Source organism: Haliotis cracherodii, unplaced genomic scaffold (assembly GCF_022045235.1).
Source record: "Haliotis cracherodii isolate W230 unplaced genomic scaffold, xgHalCrac1.p SCAF_2, whole genome shotgun sequence".
NCBI classification, from domain to species: Eukaryota; Metazoa; Mollusca; class Gastropoda; order Lepetellida; family Haliotidae; genus Haliotis; species Haliotis cracherodii.
The window spans coordinates 18042418-18062290 of NW_027266275.1; the positions used below are offsets into that span (position 1 = coordinate 18042418).

At 40.3% G+C, this 19873-nt stretch overlaps 3 protein-coding genes across 3 annotated transcripts; all 3 read right to left on the reverse strand.

Annotated features, from left to right (window-relative positions):
• Nucleotides 1-242: 242 nt before the first annotated feature.
• LOC139467875 (probable G-protein coupled receptor B0563.6) lies at nucleotides 243-800 on the reverse strand. The gene has a single exon (XM_071249393.1). It carries the CDS (start codon nucleotides 798-800, stop codon nucleotides 252-254), a length of 549 nt encoding a protein of 182 aa, XP_071105494.1. The 3' UTR covers nucleotides 243-251.
• Nucleotides 801-5012: 4212 nt separating this feature from the next.
• Nucleotides 5013-5570, reverse strand: LOC139468051 (probable G-protein coupled receptor B0563.6). Its single transcript, XM_071249748.1, has one exon. The coding sequence runs from the start codon at nucleotides 5568-5570 to the stop codon at nucleotides 5022-5024; it is 549 nt and encodes a 182-aa protein (XP_071105849.1). The 3' UTR covers nucleotides 5013-5021.
• Nucleotides 5571-9793: 4223 nt separating this feature from the next.
• Nucleotides 9794-10342, reverse strand: LOC139468009 (substance-K receptor-like). The gene has a single exon (XM_071249662.1). It carries the CDS (start codon nucleotides 10340-10342, stop codon nucleotides 9794-9796), a length of 549 nt encoding a protein of 182 aa, XP_071105763.1.
• Between the last annotated feature and the right edge of the window lie 9531 nt (nucleotides 10343-19873).

Sequence of the window (19873 nt, forward strand, 5' to 3'; positions counted from 1 at the left end):
ATGGTGTATATACTGCCTAAGACACAACGTGGCCTATTCGGTGTAAAACAGCACATATCATTGACAACACAGGGTGTGTATGTCTTTGTTAGAACGTAAAGTTGACATTACAGTGTATGAGCCACTAAGCCAGACTGTCATTACTTTATTGGTGCAAAAAGTACGTATCCTGTTTTGGCGATATGGGTTGAGGCGTCATGGCGTCTTGCCGCTGCATGTCACACCCAAAACATCCTCCGGCGCATTTGAACTTATGAAACTGTCGCAATAGACAACGTGGATACCTTAGTGTCACTTGCGCTTGTGTCTCCAGTGTACTTCCGGCTTGTTGGTTTCTTTATTGGACAGCATGTAATGACACGCTTGAATTCTTCACGCAACGGCTGATTGGCCACGATGTAGATGATGAAGTTAGCGGAGGAGTTGACAATTTCAAGCCAAGTTGACATTATTCCGACGACCTTGTAAATATTGTTCCGAGTTCTAGGGAAGCTGTATTCGTAGTCAAAGAGTTGTATGAGGATTAAAAGTGCACCTGGTGTCATGCAGAAGAAGAACAGAAGAGCCAGCCCCAACAATGTCTGAGTGATGCGCTGTTCTGCTGACGTCTCGTCGCGATTCTGATCCGTCATCTGGGAGCGCTCTGACTTGGAGCGGTACAGTCTCACAATGATGGCGATGTTGCAGATGATGACGACGGCGATGGGGGTGAAGCGAAGGAGGGCCGTTCTGACGATATAAAGCGCAGAATAGAAGTCCAAGTTTTTTCCTACCTCCGACAGTTTGAGAACTGTGGCCATTTGTGTCGAATTGGGTATAGGGACCTCAGTAGGCACGTACTCCAGGGAACTCGGAAGATATAAGGCTACAACCAGAAGACTGCAGATGAATATTGAAACTCCCATTGTCTTCCTTGTCCAAAGAGATTTAACTTTTAAAGGTAACACCACAGCGCACAACCTCTCCAGCGTCATAACTACGATCAGTAAATTTGATGTACTACCGAAAACTGACATAAGAAAAGATCCAAAATATGGAAATGCTTTTTGTGAGATATAAAGTCCAGGTTTATAGTCTAACGCGATGGAGATTCCGATCAGAGAGAAGAGTATCGTTCCAATGAGGTGTAGAAAGTCATAGACAGTTAGAGAGAGGAGAACCATCTTGGTTGTGTCCAGCATCTTGTGACGTAATAAGACCACAAAACTGATTGCGTTTCCGACAAGACCAATGAGGGCTGTTAAAGGCATGATGGACGTGTACATTACCATCCGGTAGATAAACATGTCTTCAACAGGGATGACAAAGTAGCCGGGTGGATAAAATGATTTAGGCGCAGTGGCTGGTTCAGTGATGTTCAAGTCATCTTCTGTTCGATTTGGTAAAGCAGTGATCTCCATGGTAAAGTTTTCCATTGTAGCTGGATCTGTAAATGGGATAACAATTTTCAATGTTGATATTTTACATTTGACAGTTGTTGTATAAAGCCTAAATTCTGTATTAATTTATCAAATTGACTTGTATATCCTTTGTGTAGGAGGTTGTCATGGTTATAAAACTAAAACCTTGTCATGCTTAAAGAGTAAACTATTGTTTGAAGTCAGTTACCGCAGTTTTGATATCGGTCGTTTGTATTCAGGTGCTACGGAGGAACATAGTGTTTACAATCTCGTGAAGTATCGACGATGCATTAAGCTAAGGGTCACGACTGATCGATCACGATTACGATTGAAAAATAATGAAGGTAGGTGGGAGGAAATCGTAAAGTGTCCTATATATGATCCAGATGTAGAGGATGTATATTGTTTTAACTGTATGTGTCAATTGTGTCAATCACTAATATGCATACATTTAAAAATATAATTGCCCCAAACGGTCCTGAACAAATCAAATCATTATGCTTGTTTGTTTATGATGCTTATGAAAGAAGGTTGTTTAGAATCATGTGTGTTACCGGTACTACACTTGTAAATTGTCATTTGTATCTTTACATCTGACCTTCATACTGAATAAAGTAATGGTTGATTGATTAGTTCTGCAATACATTTTCAATTTATATTAATATGTATATAGGTTATCAGTATTGTTTCAGTGCAAATTAAATGTATCTCTTAATGTGTTTTGTGACGCGTGAAGATCGGGGGTAGAACAGGTCTCCAGCAACCCATGCTTAAAAGGCGACCTTGCTTGTCGTAAGAGGCAACTAACGGGATCGGGTGGTCAGGCTTTCTGACTTGGTTGAAACATGTCTGTGTGGATCGATGCTCATGATGTCAATCACTGCATTGTCTGTTCCAGACTCGATTATTTACAATATATTTACAATATTGCTGAGTTTGGCGCTAAACACCAAACAAACAAACAAAACATAATGTGTTTTGTGTATATTGTACCTGATATATTGTATTTCAAGCACTCTCAAATCTATCAAGAATTCCCTTGCTGCTAATTAAGTTTTGTCATTGTCATGTTTATCTCAATGGTTAGTGTCCAAGCTAACCCGTGAGATTAGGATGAGCCGAGTAAGAGTGAACACTATATCCATAGCCGTGTACATTTGGTAAGTGCACCAAGCATTAAGCCATTTTGTGGGCTGGCTGGGATCTTGGAATGAACACCCTCTATGCTTTAAAGACCCCTCCATATATTTTGCCTAATGTTCTACAAAATAATTTCAGATATTTTGAAATAAAGTAGATAAATTGTTATTGTTTTAGAATCATCACGCTTTTGTTAAAAAGTTACGTATCAGCTCGACTGTTCGTTGAAACCACAACATGTCTCAAAATGGGGTTTGGTTTTAAGTGAAGAATATTTTCTGTTGTGATATAAACTGTAGTAATGGCTTTTTCGCAGATGAATGTTATAGCAACCACATGCTAATATAGGCCTTAAGCGGAGTTACACGATTACATTATTATTTGTGCGAAATTAATTTGCAATAACTGAAACAAGTTACCACGGGATGATGGTCTGTTGCAAACACTGGTTTATGAATGTACTTAGAGGCGATTGTCCTAAGTTGTAATACAGAGCTACACATTCTTTTTAAGAAGCGGATATTTCACCAATAAATTCAAATAAAGATAAACTATGAAGATACTACTGAAAAACAAACATTAAACAATAACACATCAAGAGACAATCGTTAAACAGGAATATGGTCGTAAGACGTTAACACATACCTGTAGGGCAAAGTAGCCTCTTCAAAGACAGGTGGGGAAGTGACAGCGAGTTATTAGTGAATCAAAGTAATATAACATCTCTTAATGAGCCAAATTGATTTGAAACCATCACGATGTTTTCCGCCCTGATCAATTTTCAGTTGCCAAACGTTTATCACCACGGCTGCCAGAAAGGTGGTTTGTATTAATGCGTTCTTTGTGTGGCTTTTGGTCATCACGACGTGCTTGTCAAGAATCGTCTGAATGTTGATCCGCCGTGATATTGCTGGAATATTGCTTAAGGCATAAGTATAATAAGCTTAAGTATAATAATCATTGCATTCAAGTACAGGACTTGTTGGTGAATATTCAACATCGCCTTTATCACAAAATATTAAAGCAATCTTTAAGTTTTGTCAACGTCGAAGACAGGGGTTTTACAATTTGTGTCATCGTGCCCCGAATGCGTGGATCTTTTGCTATGCTATTAGCAACTAGTCTTCTCGCCCGGATTATATATTGACAACCATGACTTAACTTTAATATTGATGATTTGGGAGTGAAACAATATTCAAGCATATTTCACTGGACGGTAGGACGATGCATCGGACATTAGCATATCCCCTCCGCCTTCTTCTGGGGGATTTAATGTGTCATGCCCAAAACGTATGGACTAAATCAAACAAATTCTTGACTTATTTACCGACACAAGAATTGCAAAGCCCATAGCGTCACGGTGCTTAACTAACGATTACGCCGCCTACGCTCGAGACAGACCGACTGACCGATAACTTTAAGGCGCACATCCAAGGATAAATTAACTGAAGTTTAAGCATTTATTGACAGAAGACAATAACAACCTAGCTACATCACTGAAGCTTAAATTGAGCAATTAACAATAAGACTCACACAGTGTGAGGATGTCTGAACAGGCGAGTATACACAAGCTAGCAGTATTGAATGTAACAAGTCACTTCTAATACACATCCGATCCAATCTAAATACACAGAGAATATTACAAATCTACACAGGTATACGTTGCCATGGCGCCAGTCTAGTCAGATTAACGGACAACGCTGGGCTCCAACCATCTGTTATGTAACCCGCTTCCATATAAACATCAGGTCAGAAACTCCTTTCGTTGGGGGAACCAACACGACTGTGCGAACTCAAGTTCGGGACTTTCTTGCAGAGGAAACATAGTTAAGCTTATATAGCTGGAGGGGTGAAAAGTGCAGGCGTCGGAGTAGTAACTTCAGCTCGGGTGGTCGTCCATGTACATATTTGAAATGACATTCAGATTAATCCAACCGCGACAGACAGATGTGGTCTTCAGTCATCAACGTCGAAAAAAGGCCAAGGACATTTAAGCAACTGTCACATTTTAACAGTTTGACACCGAATATATACGGTGTACGCCAACAACATATTATATATAGGTCTAAGCCAGGATGTATAGTTCACAACACAGGACATGTGCAGTCTGAACCAACGTGTATGATTAAGAATACGGGGTGTATACAGTCTAAGCCAGAACGTATTGTTGACAACAAAGTCAACATCACGTCAACTTTCGGTCTTAGGCAGAGTGCAAAGTTGAAAGCACATGGTGTATATACTGCCTAAGACACAACGTGGCCTATTCGGTGTAAAACAGCACATATCATTGACAACACAGGGTGTGTATGTCTTTGTTAGAACGTAAAGTTGACATTACAGTGTATGAGCCACTAAGCCAGACTGTCATTACTTTATTGGTGCAAAAAGTACGTATCCTGTTTTGGCGATATGGGTTGAGGCGTCATGGCGTCTTGCCGCTGCATGTCACACCCAAAACATCCTCCGGCGCATTTGAACTTATGAAACTGTCGCAATAGACAACGTGGATACCTTAGTGTCACTTGCGCTTGTGTCTCCAGTGTACTTCCGGCTTGTTGGTTTCTTTATTGGACAGCATGTAATGACACGCTTGAATTCTTCACGCAACGGCTGATTGGCCACGATGTAGATGATGAAGTTAGCGGAGGAGTTGACAATTTCAAGCCAAGTTGACATTATTCCGACGACCTTGTAAATATTGTTCCGAGTTCTAGGGAAGCTGTATTCGTAGTCAAAGAGTTGTATGAGGATTAAAAGTGCACCTGGTGTCATGCAGAAGAAGAACAGAAGAGCCAGCCCCAACAATGTCTGAGTGATGCGCTGTTCTGCTGACGTCTCGTCGCGATTCTGATCCGTCATCTGGGAGCGCTCTGACTTGGAGCGGTACAGTCTCACAATGATGGCGATGTTGCAGATGATGACGACGGCGATGGGGGTGAAGCGAAGGAGGGCCGTTCTGACGATATAAAGCGCAGAATAGAAGTCCAAGTTTTTTCCTACCTCCGACAGTTTGAGAACTGTGGCCATTTGTGTCGAATTGGGTATAGGGACCTCAGTAGGCACGTACTCCAGGGAACTCGGAAGATATAAGGCTACAACCAGAAGACTGCAGATGAATATTGAAACTCCCATTGTCTTCCTTGTCCAAAGTGATTTAACTTTTAAAGGTAACAACACAGCGCACAACCTCTCCAGCGTCATAACTACGATCAGTAAATTTGATGTACTACCGAAAACTGACATAAGAAAAGATCCAAAATATGGAAATGCTTTTTGTGAGATATAAAGTCCAGGTTTATAGTCTAACGCGATGGAGATTCCGATCAGAGAGAAGAGTATCGTTCCAATGAGGTGTAGAAAGTCATAGACAGTTAGAGAGAGGAGAACCATCTTGGTTGTGTCCAGCATCTTGTGACGTAATAAGACCACAAAACTGATTGCGTTTCCGACAAGACCAATGAGGGCTGTTAAAGGCATGATGGACGTGTACATTACCATCCGGTAGATAAACACGGCTTCAGCTGGGATGACAAAGTAGCCGGGTGGATAAAATGATTTAGGCGCAGTGGCTGGTTCAGTGATGTTCAAGTCATCTTCTGTTCGATTTGGTAAAGCAGTGATCTCCATGGTAAAGTTTTCCATTGTAGCTGGATCTGTAAATGGGATAACAATTTTCAATGTTGATATTTTACATTTGACAGTTGTTGTATAAAGCCTAAATTCTGTATTAATTTATCAAATTGACTTGTATATCCTTTGTGTAGGAGGTTGTCATGGTTATAAAACTAAAACCTTGTCATGCTTAAAGAGTAAACTATTGTTTGAAGTCAGTTACCGCAGTTTTGATATCGGTCGTTTGTATTCAGGTGCTACGGAGGAACATAGTGTTTACAATCTCGTGAAGTATCGACGATGCATTAAGCTAAGGGTCACGACTGATCGATCATGATTACGATTGAAAAATAATGAAGGTAGGTGGGAGGAAATCGTAAAGTGTCCTATATATGATCCAGGTGTAGAGGATGTATATTGTTTTAACTGTATGTGTCAATTGTGTCAATCACTAATATGCATACATTTAAAAATATAATTGCCCCAAACGGTCCTGAACAAATCAAATCATTATGCTTGTTTGTTTATGATGCTTATGAAAGAAGGTTGTTTAGAATCATGTGTGTTACCGGTACTACACTTGTAAATTGTCATTTGTATCTTTACATCTGACCTTCATACTGAATAAAGTAATGGTTGATTGATTAGTTCTGCAATACATTTTCAATTTATATTAATATGTATATAGGTTATCAGTATTGTTTCATGTGCAAATTAAATGTATCTCTTAATGTGTTTTGTGACGCGTGAAGATCGGGGGTAGAACAGGTCTCCAGCAACCCATGCATAAAAGGCGACCTTGCTTGTCGTAAGAGGCAACTAACGGGATCGGGTGGTCAGGCTTTCTGACTTGGTTGAAACATGTCTGTGTGGATCGATGCTCATGATGTCAATCACTGCATTGTCTGTTCCAGACTCGATTATTTACAATATATTTACAATATTGCTGAGTTTGGCGTTAAACACCAAACAAACAAACAAAACATAATGTGTTTTGTGTATATTGTACCTGATATATTGTATTTCAAGCACTCTCAAATGTATCAAGAATTCCCTTGCTGCTAATTAAGTTTTGTCATTGTCATGTTTATCTCAATGGTTAGTGTCCAAGCTAACCCGTGAGATTAGGATGAGCCGAGTAAGAGTGAACACTATATCCATAGCCGTGTACATTTGGTAAGTGCACCAAGCATTAAGCCATTTTGTGGGCTGGCTGGGATCTTGGAATGAACACCCTCTATGCTTTAAAGACCCCTCCATATATTTTGCCTAATGTTCTACAAAATAATTTCAGATATTTTGAAATAAAGTAGATAAATTGTTATTGTTTTAGAATCATCACGCTTTTGTTAAAAAGTTACGTATCAGCTCGACTGTTCGTTGAAACCACAACATGTCTCAAAATGGGGTTTGGTTTTAAGTGAAGAATATTTTCTGTTGTGATATAAACTGTAGTAATGGCTTTTTCGCAGATGAATGTTATAGCAACCACATGCTAATATAGGCCTTAAGCGGAGTTACACGATTACATTATTATTTGTGCGAAATTAATTTGCAATAACTGAAACAAGTTACCACGGGATGATGGTCTGTTGCAAACACTGGTTTATGAATGTACTTAGAGGCGATTGTCCAAAGTTGTAATACAGAGCTACACATTCTTTTTAAGAAGCGGATATTTCACCAATAAATTCAAATAAAGATAAACTATGAAGATACTACTGAAAAACAAACATTAAACAATAACACATCAAGAGACAATCGTTAAACAGGAATATGGTCGTAAGACGTTAACACATACCTGTAGGGCAAAGTAGCCTCTTCAAAGACAGGTGGGGAAGTGACAGCGAGTTATTAGTGAATCAAAGTAATATAACATCTCTTAATGAGCCAAATTGATTTGAAACCATCACGATGTTTTCCGCCCTGATCAATTTTCAGTTGCCAAACGTTTATCACCACGGCTGCCAGAAAGGTGGTTTGTATTAATGCGTTCTTTGTGTGGCTTTTGGTCATCACGACGTGCTTGTCAAGAATCGTCTGAATGTTGATCCGCCGTGATATTGCTGGAATATTGCTTAAGGCATAAGTATAATAAGCTTAAGTATAATAATCATTGCATTCAAGTACAGGACTTGTTGGTGAATATTCAACATCGCCTTTATCACAAAATATTAAAGCAATCTTTAAGTTTTGTCAACGTCGAAGACAGGGGTTTTACAATTTGTGTCATCGTGCCCCGAATGCGTGGATCTTTTGCTATGCTATTAGCAACTAGTCTTCTCGCCCGGATTATATATTGGCAACCATGACTTAACTTTAATATTGATGATTGGGGACTGAAACAATATTCAAGCATATTTCACTTGACGGTAGGACGATGCATCGGACATTAGCATATCCTCTCCGCCTTCTTCTGGGGGATTTAATGTGTCATGCCCAAAACGTATGGACAAAATCAAACAAATTCTTGACTTATTTACCGACACAAGAATTGCAAAGCCCATAGCGTCACGGTGCTTAACTAACGATTACGCCGCCTACGCTCGAGACAGACCGACTGACCGATAACTTTAAGGCGCACATCCAAGGATAAATTAACTGAAGTTTAAGCATTTATTGACAGAAGACAATAACAACCTAGCTACATCATTGAAGCTTAAATTGAGCAATTAACAATAAGACTCACACAGTGTGAGGATGTCTGAACAGGCGAGTATACACAAGCTAGCAGTATTGAATGTAACAAGTCACTTCTAATACACATCCGATCCAATCTAAATACACAGAGAATATTACAAATCTACACAGGTATACGTTGCCATGGCGCCAGTCTAGTCAGATTAACGGACATCGCTGGGCTCCAACCATCTGTTATGGAACCCGCTTCCATATAAACATCAGGACAGAAACTCCTTTCGTTGGGGGAACCAACACGACTTGTGCGAACTCAAGTTCGGGATTTTCTTGCAGAGGAAACATAGTTAAGCTTATATAGCTGGAGGGGTGAAAAGTGCAGGCGTCGGAGTAGTAACTTCAGCTCGGGTGGTCGTCCATGTACATATTTGAAATGACATTCAGATTAATCCAACCGCGACAGACAGATGTGGTCTTCAGTCATCAACGTCGAAAAAAGGCCAAGGACATTTAAGCAACTGTCACATTTTAACAGTTTGACACCGAATATATACGGTGTACGCCAACAACATATTATATATAGGTCTAAGCCAGGATGTATAGTTCACAACACAGGACATGTGCAGTCTGAACCAACGTGTATGATTAAGAATACGGGGTGTATACAGTCTAAGCCAGAACGTATTGTTGACAACAAAGTCAACATCACGTCAACTTTCGGTCTTAGGCAGAGTGCAAAGTTAAAAGCACATGGTGTATATACTGCCTAAGACACAACGTGGCCTATTCGGTGTAAAACAGCACATATCATTGACAACACAGGGTGTGTATGTCTTTGTTAGAACGTAAAGTTGACATTACAGTGTATGAGCCACTAAGCCAGACTGTCATTACTTTATTGGTGCAAAAAGTACGTATCCTGTTTTGGCGATATGGGTTGAGGCGTCATGGCGTCTTGCCGCTGCATGTCACACCCAAAACATCCTCCGGCGCATTTGAACTTATGAAACTGTCGCAATAGACAACGTGGATACCTTAGTGTCACTTGCGCTTGTGTCTCCAGTGTACTTCCGGCTTGTTGGTTTCTTTATTGGACAGCATGTAATGACACGCTTGAATTCTTCACGCAACGGCTGATTGGCCACGATGTAGATGATGAAGTTAGCGGAGGAGTTGACAATTTCAAGCCAAGTTGACATTATTCCGACGACCTTGTAAATATTGTTCCGAGCTCTAGGGAAGCTGTATTCGTAGTCAAAGAGTTGTATGAGGATTAAAAGTGCACCTGGTGTCATGCAGAAGAAGAACAGAAGAGCCAGCCCCAACAATGTCTGAGTGATGCGCTGTTCTGCTGACGTCTCGTCGCGATTCTGATCCGTCATCTGGGAGCGCTCTGACTTGGAGCGGTACAGTCTCACAATGATGGCGATGTTGCAGATGATGACGACGGCGATGGGGATGAAGCGAAGGAGGGACATTCTGACGATATAAAGCGCAGAATAGAAGTCCAAGTTTTTTCCTACCTCCGACAGTTTGAGAACTGTGGCCATTTGTGTCGAATTGGGTATAGGGACCTCAGTAGGCACGTACTCCAGGGAACTCGGAAGATATAAGGCTACAACCAGAAGACTGCAGATGAATATTGAAACTCCCATTGTCTTCCTTGTCCAAAGTGATTTAACTTTTAAAGGTAACAACACAGCGCACAACCTCTCCAGCGTCATAACTACGATCAGTAAATTTGATGTACTACCGAAAACTGACATAAGAAAAGATCCAAAATATGGAAATGCTTTTTGTGAGATATAAAGTCCAGGTTTATAGTCTAAAGCGATGGAGATTCCGATCAGAGAGAAGAGTATCGTTCCAATGAGGTGTAGAAAGTCATAGACAGTTAGAGAGAGGAGAACCATCTTGGTTGTGTCCAGCATCTTGTGACGTAATAAGACCACAAAACTGATTGCGTTTCCGACAAGACCAATGAGGGCTGTTAAAGGCATGATGGACGTGTACATTACCATCCGGTAGATAAACACGGCTTCAGCTGGGATGACAAAGTAGCCGGGTGGATAAAATGATTTAGGCGCAGTGGCTGGTTCAGTGATGTTCAAGTCACCTTCTGTTCGATTTGGTAAAGCAGTGATCTCCATGGTAAAGTTTTCCATTGTAGCTGGATCTGTAAATGGGATAACAATTTTCAATGTTGATATTTTACATTTGACAGTTGTTGTATAAAGCCTAAATTCTGTATTAATTTATCAAATTGACTTGTATATCCTTTGTGTAGGAGGTTGTCATGGTTATAAAACTAAAACCTTGTCATGCTTAAAGAGTAAACTATTGTTTGAAGTCAGTTACCGCAGTTTTGATATCGGTCGTTTGTATTCAGGTGCTACGGAGGAACATAGTGTTTACAATCTCGTGAAGTATCGACGATGCATTAAGCTAAGGGTCACGACTGATCGATCACGATTACGATTGAAAAATAATGAAGGTAGGTGGGAGGAAATCGTAAAGTGTCCTATATATGATCCAGGTGTAGAGGATGTATATTGTTTTAACTGTATGTGTCAATTGTGTCAATCACTAATATGCATACATTTAAAAATATAATTGCCCCAAACGGTCCTGAACAAATCAAATCATTATGCTTGTTTGTTTATGATGCTTATGAAAGAAGGTTGTTTAGAATCATGTGTGTTACCGGTACTACACTTGTAAATTGTCATTTGTATCTTTTCATCTGACCTTCATACTGAATAAAGTAATGGTTGATTGATTAGTTCTGCAATACATTTTCAATTTATATTAATATTTATATAGGTTATCAGTATTGTTTCATGTGCAAATTAAATGTATCTCTTAATGTGTTTTGTGACGCGTGAAGATCGGGGGTAGAACAGGTCTCCAGCAACCCATGCATAAAAGGCGACCTTGCTTGTCGTAAGAGGCAACTAACGGGATCGGGTGGTCAGGCTTTCTGACTTGGTTGAAACATGTCTGTGTGGATCGATGCTCATGATGTCAATCACTGCATTGTCTGTTCCAGACTCGATCATTTACAATAAATTTACAATATTGCTGAGTTTGGCGTTAAACACCAAACAAACAAACAAAACATAATGTGTTTTGTGTATATTGTACCTGATATATTGTATTTCAAGCACTCTCAAATGTATCAACGATACCCTTGCTGCTAATTAAGTTTTGTCATTGTCATGTTTATCTCAATGGTGTCCAAGGTAACCCGTGAGATTAGGGTGAGCCGAGTAAGAGTGAACACTATATCCATAGCCGTGTACATTTGGTAAGTGCACCAAGCATTAAGCCATTTTGTGGGCTGGCTGGGATCTTGGAATGAACACCCTCTATGCTTTAAAGACCCCTCCATATATTTTGCCTAATGTTCTACAAAATAATTTCAGATATTTTGAAATAAAGAAGATAAATTGTTATTGTTTTAGAATCATCACGCTTTTGTTAAAAAGTTACGTATCAGCTCGACTGTACGTTGAAACCACAACATGTCTCAAAATGGGGTTTGGTTTTAAGTGAAGAATATTTTCTGTTGTGATATAAACTGTAGTAATGGCTTTTTCGCAGATGAATGTTATAGCAACCACATGCTAATATAGGCCTTAAGCGGAGTTACACGATTACATTATTATTTGTGCGAAATTAATTTGCAATAACTTAAACAAGTTACCACGGGATGATGGTCAATTGTACGATTCCGACTGTATCATGAGCATGTGTTTATAAGTTGCTATCGAACACTGATGATGCCAGGTGTTCCCCAAAAGGTGAGCGTATCCTCTCCCACCGGTGGCACACGTCACAAGTACACGCAATTGCAAATCAATTGTTCAATTAAAAAAATACGGGAACATATGGTACATGTCAAAATAGGGAATTGCATGTACATCATGCTTGTTACTGATGCGCGCGTCAAATTTGGACATTTCATCCGCATGTCTACCATAAAACATTTTGAAAACTTTCCTGAGGCCTTGAAGGTTGTAACCTTGAATAAGCAATTTCGTATGACGCTCTGAGTGAGTGAGTTAAAATTTAACGTCACATTGGCATTATTTCAGCCATATCGTGACGAAAATAAGTATTATATTAAGAATAGTTATATTTAGACTGTATACAAACTTGTCGTCGAAGGACAGTAAAATAACTAGATTTATCACAGATTTTATTTACAACTAGTCGATAACCATAAAAATATAACGATACAAGATAGAAATGAGCAATAGATCGCCAGCCACTGAAGAGAGATCACCATGCCAGGGTCCATGGGGACTTACAGTACTTTTGCTACCTGCATGGACCCAAGCTGAATTAACATCATCCCTTCAGCTAGAAAAACCATATACTTTGAAAGACGTGATTCTACATACGCTCTCAGGGGGACAATAATTATACACTCCTTTAACCCCCTTCGAGAATACAATCTAAGTTACTGATTTATAGGGGCGGTCGGGTAGCCTAGTGGTTAAAACGTGAGCTCGTCACACCGAAGACCCGGGTTCGATTCCCGACATGGGTACAATGTGTGAAGCCCGTGATGTTGCTGGAATATTGCTAAAGCGGCGTAAAACCGAACTCACTCACTACTGATTTATATTACCAATTGTAAATTTATTTATTTACATAACATCATAATCAACATTTATGAAACAATTCAATTTAACAACAAAAATAAACGAGAACTTACCTGATTAAAACAATCCTTGATTCCTGAAACTTAGAAATATTGATCCCTCGTGATGGAAAAATCAATACAATCAAGCAGGACATGCTTGACCGTGATTCTTTCATCACAAGGAATGCAGAATGGAGGATCCTCACCTTTTAGTAAATATTCATGAGGATATCGAGAATGGCCAATACGACATCGTCTCAATACGACCTCTTCAAATCTGGACTGACAACCCAAGTAGGTGTAACCGATATTTGCTTTTATTGGATGTAATTTATTTATACCCATTTGGGTGTCCCACTTCTTCTGCATTAGATCTCTGATGTAACATCTAATGACAGGTTTATAATCACCTATAAGAAGCGGTGTCACAGATTTGTTGAGTGCTGCCTTTGGAGCAGCATCAGCCAAAATGTTACCAACGATCCCAACATGCTGAGTAACCAACAAAAGACGATGTCATTTTGGCCAGTTGCGAGATTATTGTGTAATTCAATTATTTCAAGTAATATTGGATGCTGACACGACATATTTTTCATTGCTTGAAGACAGGACAACGAGTCTGAAAAATAATAAATTCCTTGTGTTTAGAGCAGTTAATATGGCCTTTGATTCTGATGTAAAAATTGAAGAGCCATCCGGTAATCTAGTTCATATAGTTCCGAATCCAATGATGGTAGCGCTGGCAACAGCACCTCCATCCTTGGATCCATCTGTAAATATTGATTTGTAAGTTTTTCATTCGCTTCTTAACTGATTATATTCTTGTAGATATTGTAGTTGATTAGTGTCAGATTTCTTTTGTTTAAATAATTGTAAGGTCCACCTGTGGCTTTCCCAGCTGCCAAGGAGGGGAAGGAAGCAGGCGGAAAGGAGATATATTTTCGAGTTCAATGTTTGCAGCAGAAATGAAAGGTATAATTCTGATTGCTAGTGGTGGAATAAGGGATGATCTTTTATTGAAAAGATCCCCATAAAGAGGATTAAAATGCTGAATTAGACTTATTTGAATATAGTTTAGTTATGTATTGTAAAGATAGTTTAATACGGCGCTGTTTAAGAGAAGGTTCATCGGACTCAATGTACAAACGGCCAATAGGAGATGCTCTAAAAGATCCAAGGCAGAGTCCTAGACCTTGATGGTGGATGGAAACTAAGTTTAAGATTGCTTTTTACAGGGCCCACCATAGATGATGGAGCGATAGTCGAATTTAGAACGGACAAGTGATCTATATAAGTGAAGTAAGGTCGTCTGATCTCCTCCCCACTTGGAATTAGAAACGACCTTTAATAAATCCAGTGCCTTCAGACATTTAGCTTTCAAATATTTAATATGTGGTAAGAAAGTAAGGTGATGATAAAAAAATATTCCTAAAAAAATAGCTTTTTTCATTGGATTTTAATTGGACTTCCAGCTATATGTAATTCTGGGTCCCTATGTGGTTTATATTTTCGACAGAAATGGATACAATTAGTTTTAGATTTAGAAAGCTTAAAGCCGTTCTGCTCTGCCCAATCATTGATTTTATTCAAACAAAGTTGCAACTGTCTTTCAATCAATCGTGTGCATATTTTTACCTCGACATGATACATTAAAATCGTTAATAAATAACGACCCTTTAACAGAGTCAGGTGGATCCCACATGTACCTGGAAATGCCTATCTGTCCGTATCGCGTGTGTCCACCATGTGCATTGATGACTGCCGTGCAACATCGATACATGGAATGGATGAGGCAGTTGATGAAGGCCACAGGCACTTGATACCACACACTGAGGAACGTCTGACGCAGTTCAGCTGCAGTTTTCGGCCTTGGTCTGACGTCATTCAGCCGTCTGTGAATCTCGTCCCACAGCTGCTCAATGGGATTTAAATCGGGACTGAGGGCAGGCCATTCTGAAGCCATTCTGCTGGAGGAAGTCTGTTGTTGCTCTCTCAGTGTGTGTGTGTGTGTGTGTGTGAAGGGGGGGGGGGGGGGGGGGGCGACACGGGTGGCCCAGTCGTCTAAGGCGCCGCGATTCGCTGTGCAGAATCCCGGTTCGCCCCGATTATGTTTCTAGGTTTGTCAGCACCATACCCGTGCTCGTGGGTTTCACCGAAGTGGTAAACGTCTGAGACCTGCATCACTTCGGGCTTTCCTCACACATTTAGCTGACAAGCCGTGATATAGCTAGAATACTGTTAAAAGCGGCGTTAAACCCAACTCACTCACTCACTCTCAGTGTGGACACGGGCGTTATCATACTGAAACTCGTGGATGCGGCGACGTGCCAAATGAGGTATGGCATGTGGTGTCAAGACTTTATCAATGTACAGCGAGCTGATGTGACACTATTGCCTCACCCTGGACCGATGTTCTGGAAGACCACAGGGCCGACCCTCTGTGCATGACCAATTCCACCCCACACCATGATGCTCGGACCACCCCACGAGTCTCTCTCAACAACACAAGCATCCGAATAACGTTCCCCGCGGCGTCGCCAGACTCTCTCTGCCATCTGTTGTTGAGATACAGTAACGGCTCTCGTCTGAGAAGAGGACTCTTCTCAACTGCTGGTGGCACCAATGCTGGTGCTGTGTTGCCCACTGAAGACGGTCCCGGCGATGACGTGGTGTTAGCATTGATCCCCGGTGTGGCCTGTGACAGTGGATGTGTCGACGCACGGATCCCCACGAATGTGTCGCTGGTGTGTCCCCATGATCTGTCGAGCAGTTTCCGCAGCAGTAACAAAGTGATCTTGAAGATGCTGTCGCCAAAACCGAATAACCAAAACCATCATCCAGCAACTACGATGCTAATGGAATGCTTTCTCCAGTACTTGACCAATGGGCGAACACACTTCGTAAAGATGTAAGGGGCTGACGTGAGACTAAGGGAGAACTGCGAAACAGTAATACTTTCCAACACCTTGGCGTTTCCAAGCTGAACACAGAAAAGTATGTTGCCTAGGATGGATGTCAATGTGATGGTAACCTGACTTTAAACCATACTTGAACATGGAACCTGAGTTTTTGAAAAAGTCTAGTGCGACTTTATAGCCTTCAAAAACAATTTTATCTTTCGAGAAAAACTGATTCACCAATCTCAGGTTTCTTTTTGCCTGAACGCTGAACAGACACTATAAGAGGATAACTATACGAGGAAGAGTATAACTTCAACAATGCATTCGTTTTTCAACAGTTCCTGAATAGACTCTGAAACAAACTTTCGATTTCTTTACAGCAGAGGTGGGCTGTCAGCTAAGGGTAACCTTCCTGAATAGTTTTGAGAATGTATCATCAACGTAACTCCAAAATGAAATACACCTCCTTAAACTACCTTTCGCAATTGCAGAAAATAGTGACTCAATTTCAAATTGATCAATCATAAATATGTCTGAACAAGTCTTGATCTGTACCTCGGAGAGTTGAGACATCAGAATCGCCTGTGCGTGTGTTTCCCAAACTGTGCTTATTGGGCATTCAGCATCTGTCCTGTGTGAAGTTTCCCGACCAGAATCTGAAAAGGGTACCTTGTCGTCAATCACAAAGATAGAAGCGTAGACTGTCTGATAGACGTATTGCCTTTGCTGAGCTTGAGGAAGACACAGATCTCAGCCATGAATCCATTATGAAAGTATTATTCATGAATATTTACAGATGAAAAGATATCTGCTCGTTGGGTGCCAAAGTTTCCAAATGATCTTAAGGAAAAAAGAACTGGCATAGCCAGAGAAAATTGAAAGCTGATTGAGGAAGATTTCGTCTAATTCTAAAAGAGATTCGTAACGGGTGATGAAACGTGGGTCTACCACTATGATCCCGAGTGAAAACGTCAATCCATGGAATGGCACCATTCCACTTCCAAAGGAATTCAAGTCTTCAAGATCAGTGAAGAAAGTTATGGCCACTGCATTCTGGGATGCAAAGGGTATGATCCTTTTTAAAAGTGGAAAGAGTTCTGTTTTTCTTATTTCAGTACCCCTTCGCACACCTCTCGACTTGCAAAGGCTGCTGTGCGACAATGTTGGTTCGAAGAGGTTCCTCACCCTTCATACTCGCCAGACCTGGCACCGTTTCCACCTGTTTCCTAGACTGAAAGAACACCTTCATGGAAATCGCTATGACGACAACGATAACTTCAAAGCTGTTGTGAATGTTTTTTCAGGATGGCTTTAGAAAACACCTTCCTGACTGGAATTGAAAAGTTTCATTATCGATATGAAAAGTGTATTGAAAAGCAGGGAAATTATCAGGTCTTTGAGGGGCATTTAGAAGTGATACACACAGGGAAGAGAATATATGGATGTTTCAGAGTGTATGCTTACTCGAAATTCCTATGTAGCTAATTACTGTAAAGCTTTGGCTTCCATTGTCTATTGCTAATCACCTATCAGCGCCAATCATCTGTTGGCTTCCCTTGTTAGTTTCTACCCTTTGTTTTTTCCACCTTTTGTTATCTTATTATTTTGTTGTCCTTACTGTACACATATATGCTATCTCACTTATGGCATTCATTATCTATTCCAAATCTCAAAATTCCCAAATTCTATATAAGCAACCCCTAAAGCCCCCTCTTGGGTTGCACACACCACTTTCGCCCCTTTCGGAAACACATTAAATGGCCTGGCCGGGCCCGTGTGCGAAATACGCATCAGTCGGAAAGCGCACGTTAAATCTACAAAGTAAGTAAGTAAGAAAGTGGCATTCATTCACCAGATGAAGGAGTAAGCATGTACTCTGACACGTTGTATTCCTCATAATAAAGACGTTGACATCCATATAATCTCTTCCTCAGGGAAATTATGATGTAAAATCAAAATTAAAAAACACTTTCGAAATTGTTTGTTTTGTTTGTTAAGGTTCGAACTTTTTTACCAGCCCTCGCACCTAATACTCACCGATAATCATCTAGAGTTGAAGATCACTAGTTCACAACAAAGGACGTTAAACGATGACACCTTTTATTACCTTGTCTGGCGGTCGGTATTAAGGGTATAAAACAAAGACTGGTTGACTGGTTTACTGACACAGGAAGTGCAAAGCACAAAAGAACATACGCTTGAGTAACGCCTCACAAACAGAAGAACCGAAACGTTTTAGCGAACGTAAATACACCCACGTGACAAACCGATAGCATTATGGCGCAGAGACAAGGATAAAACAAACTGAAGTTTGAACATTTATTGACACAAAACAATAATAACCAAGCTAAAATTATTGAGGCTTTACGTGAGCAATTAACAGTAAGACTCACACAGCGTGAGGGTGTCTGAACAGGCGAGTATACACAAGCTAGCAGTACTGAATGTAACAAGTCACTTCTAATACACATCCGATCCAATCTAAATACACAGAGAATATTACAAATCTACAGGTATACGTTGCCATGACGCCAATCTAAGCAGATTAACGGACATCGATGGGCTCCAACCACCTGTTGTAACCAGCTTCTATATGCAAATCTTGACAGTAACTACGGTCATTGGAGGAACCAGCACGACTGTGCGAACTCAAGTTCGGGACTTTCTTGCAGAGGAAACATAGTTAAGCTTATATAGCTTGAGGACCGAAAAGCTTAGAAGTCGGAAGAGGAAACTCCGCTCGGGTGGTCTTTCACCCCTAGCGGCTATCCAAGGCTGTTGAGTGAGTTTTCTATGAAACTATAATCCGAAACTACAGATTAGCATTTAAACTAACAAGTGTAAGTAGTACGACAATCATGATGTTGTGCAGCAATTGGACTTTAAGAAGATGTTTTATATACAATCAAGACCTAAGTGGTCTTTTAATTAACGAAAAATCCGATGGAATTAAACATTTAATCTACATAAGCAATAACAATACAAGGGAACGGCTCCACAATCTGAACTTTGTCACACAGAGCAAGACGTCAATGTACATATTTGAAATTAAACTCAGATTGATCAAACGATGACAGACTGGTGTTATCTTCAATCATCAAACGTGAAAAAACCCTCAACAGGTCAAGGACATTTAAGCAACTGTCACAGATTTACAGTTTGACACCGAATATATTCAATGTTTATATAGGTTTAAGAAAGAATGTATAGTTCATAACCCATCGTATATAGGTCTGCGACAGAACGTACAGTTCACAACACAGAGCATGTGCAGTCTGGACCAACGTGTATGATTAACAACACGGGGTGTATACAGTCTAAACCAGAACGTGTAGTTGACAACATAGTCAACATCCGGTCTTAGGCAGAGTGCACAGTTGAAAGCAAACTTTGTATAAATGGGTCTAAGACAGAACGTAAAGTTGACAACATAGTGTATATATGGTATGAATCAGCGTGTGTTCGGTCAAAAACATAACGTATCACTGACAACACAGGGTGTGTAGGTCTTTGTTAGAACGTAAAGTTGA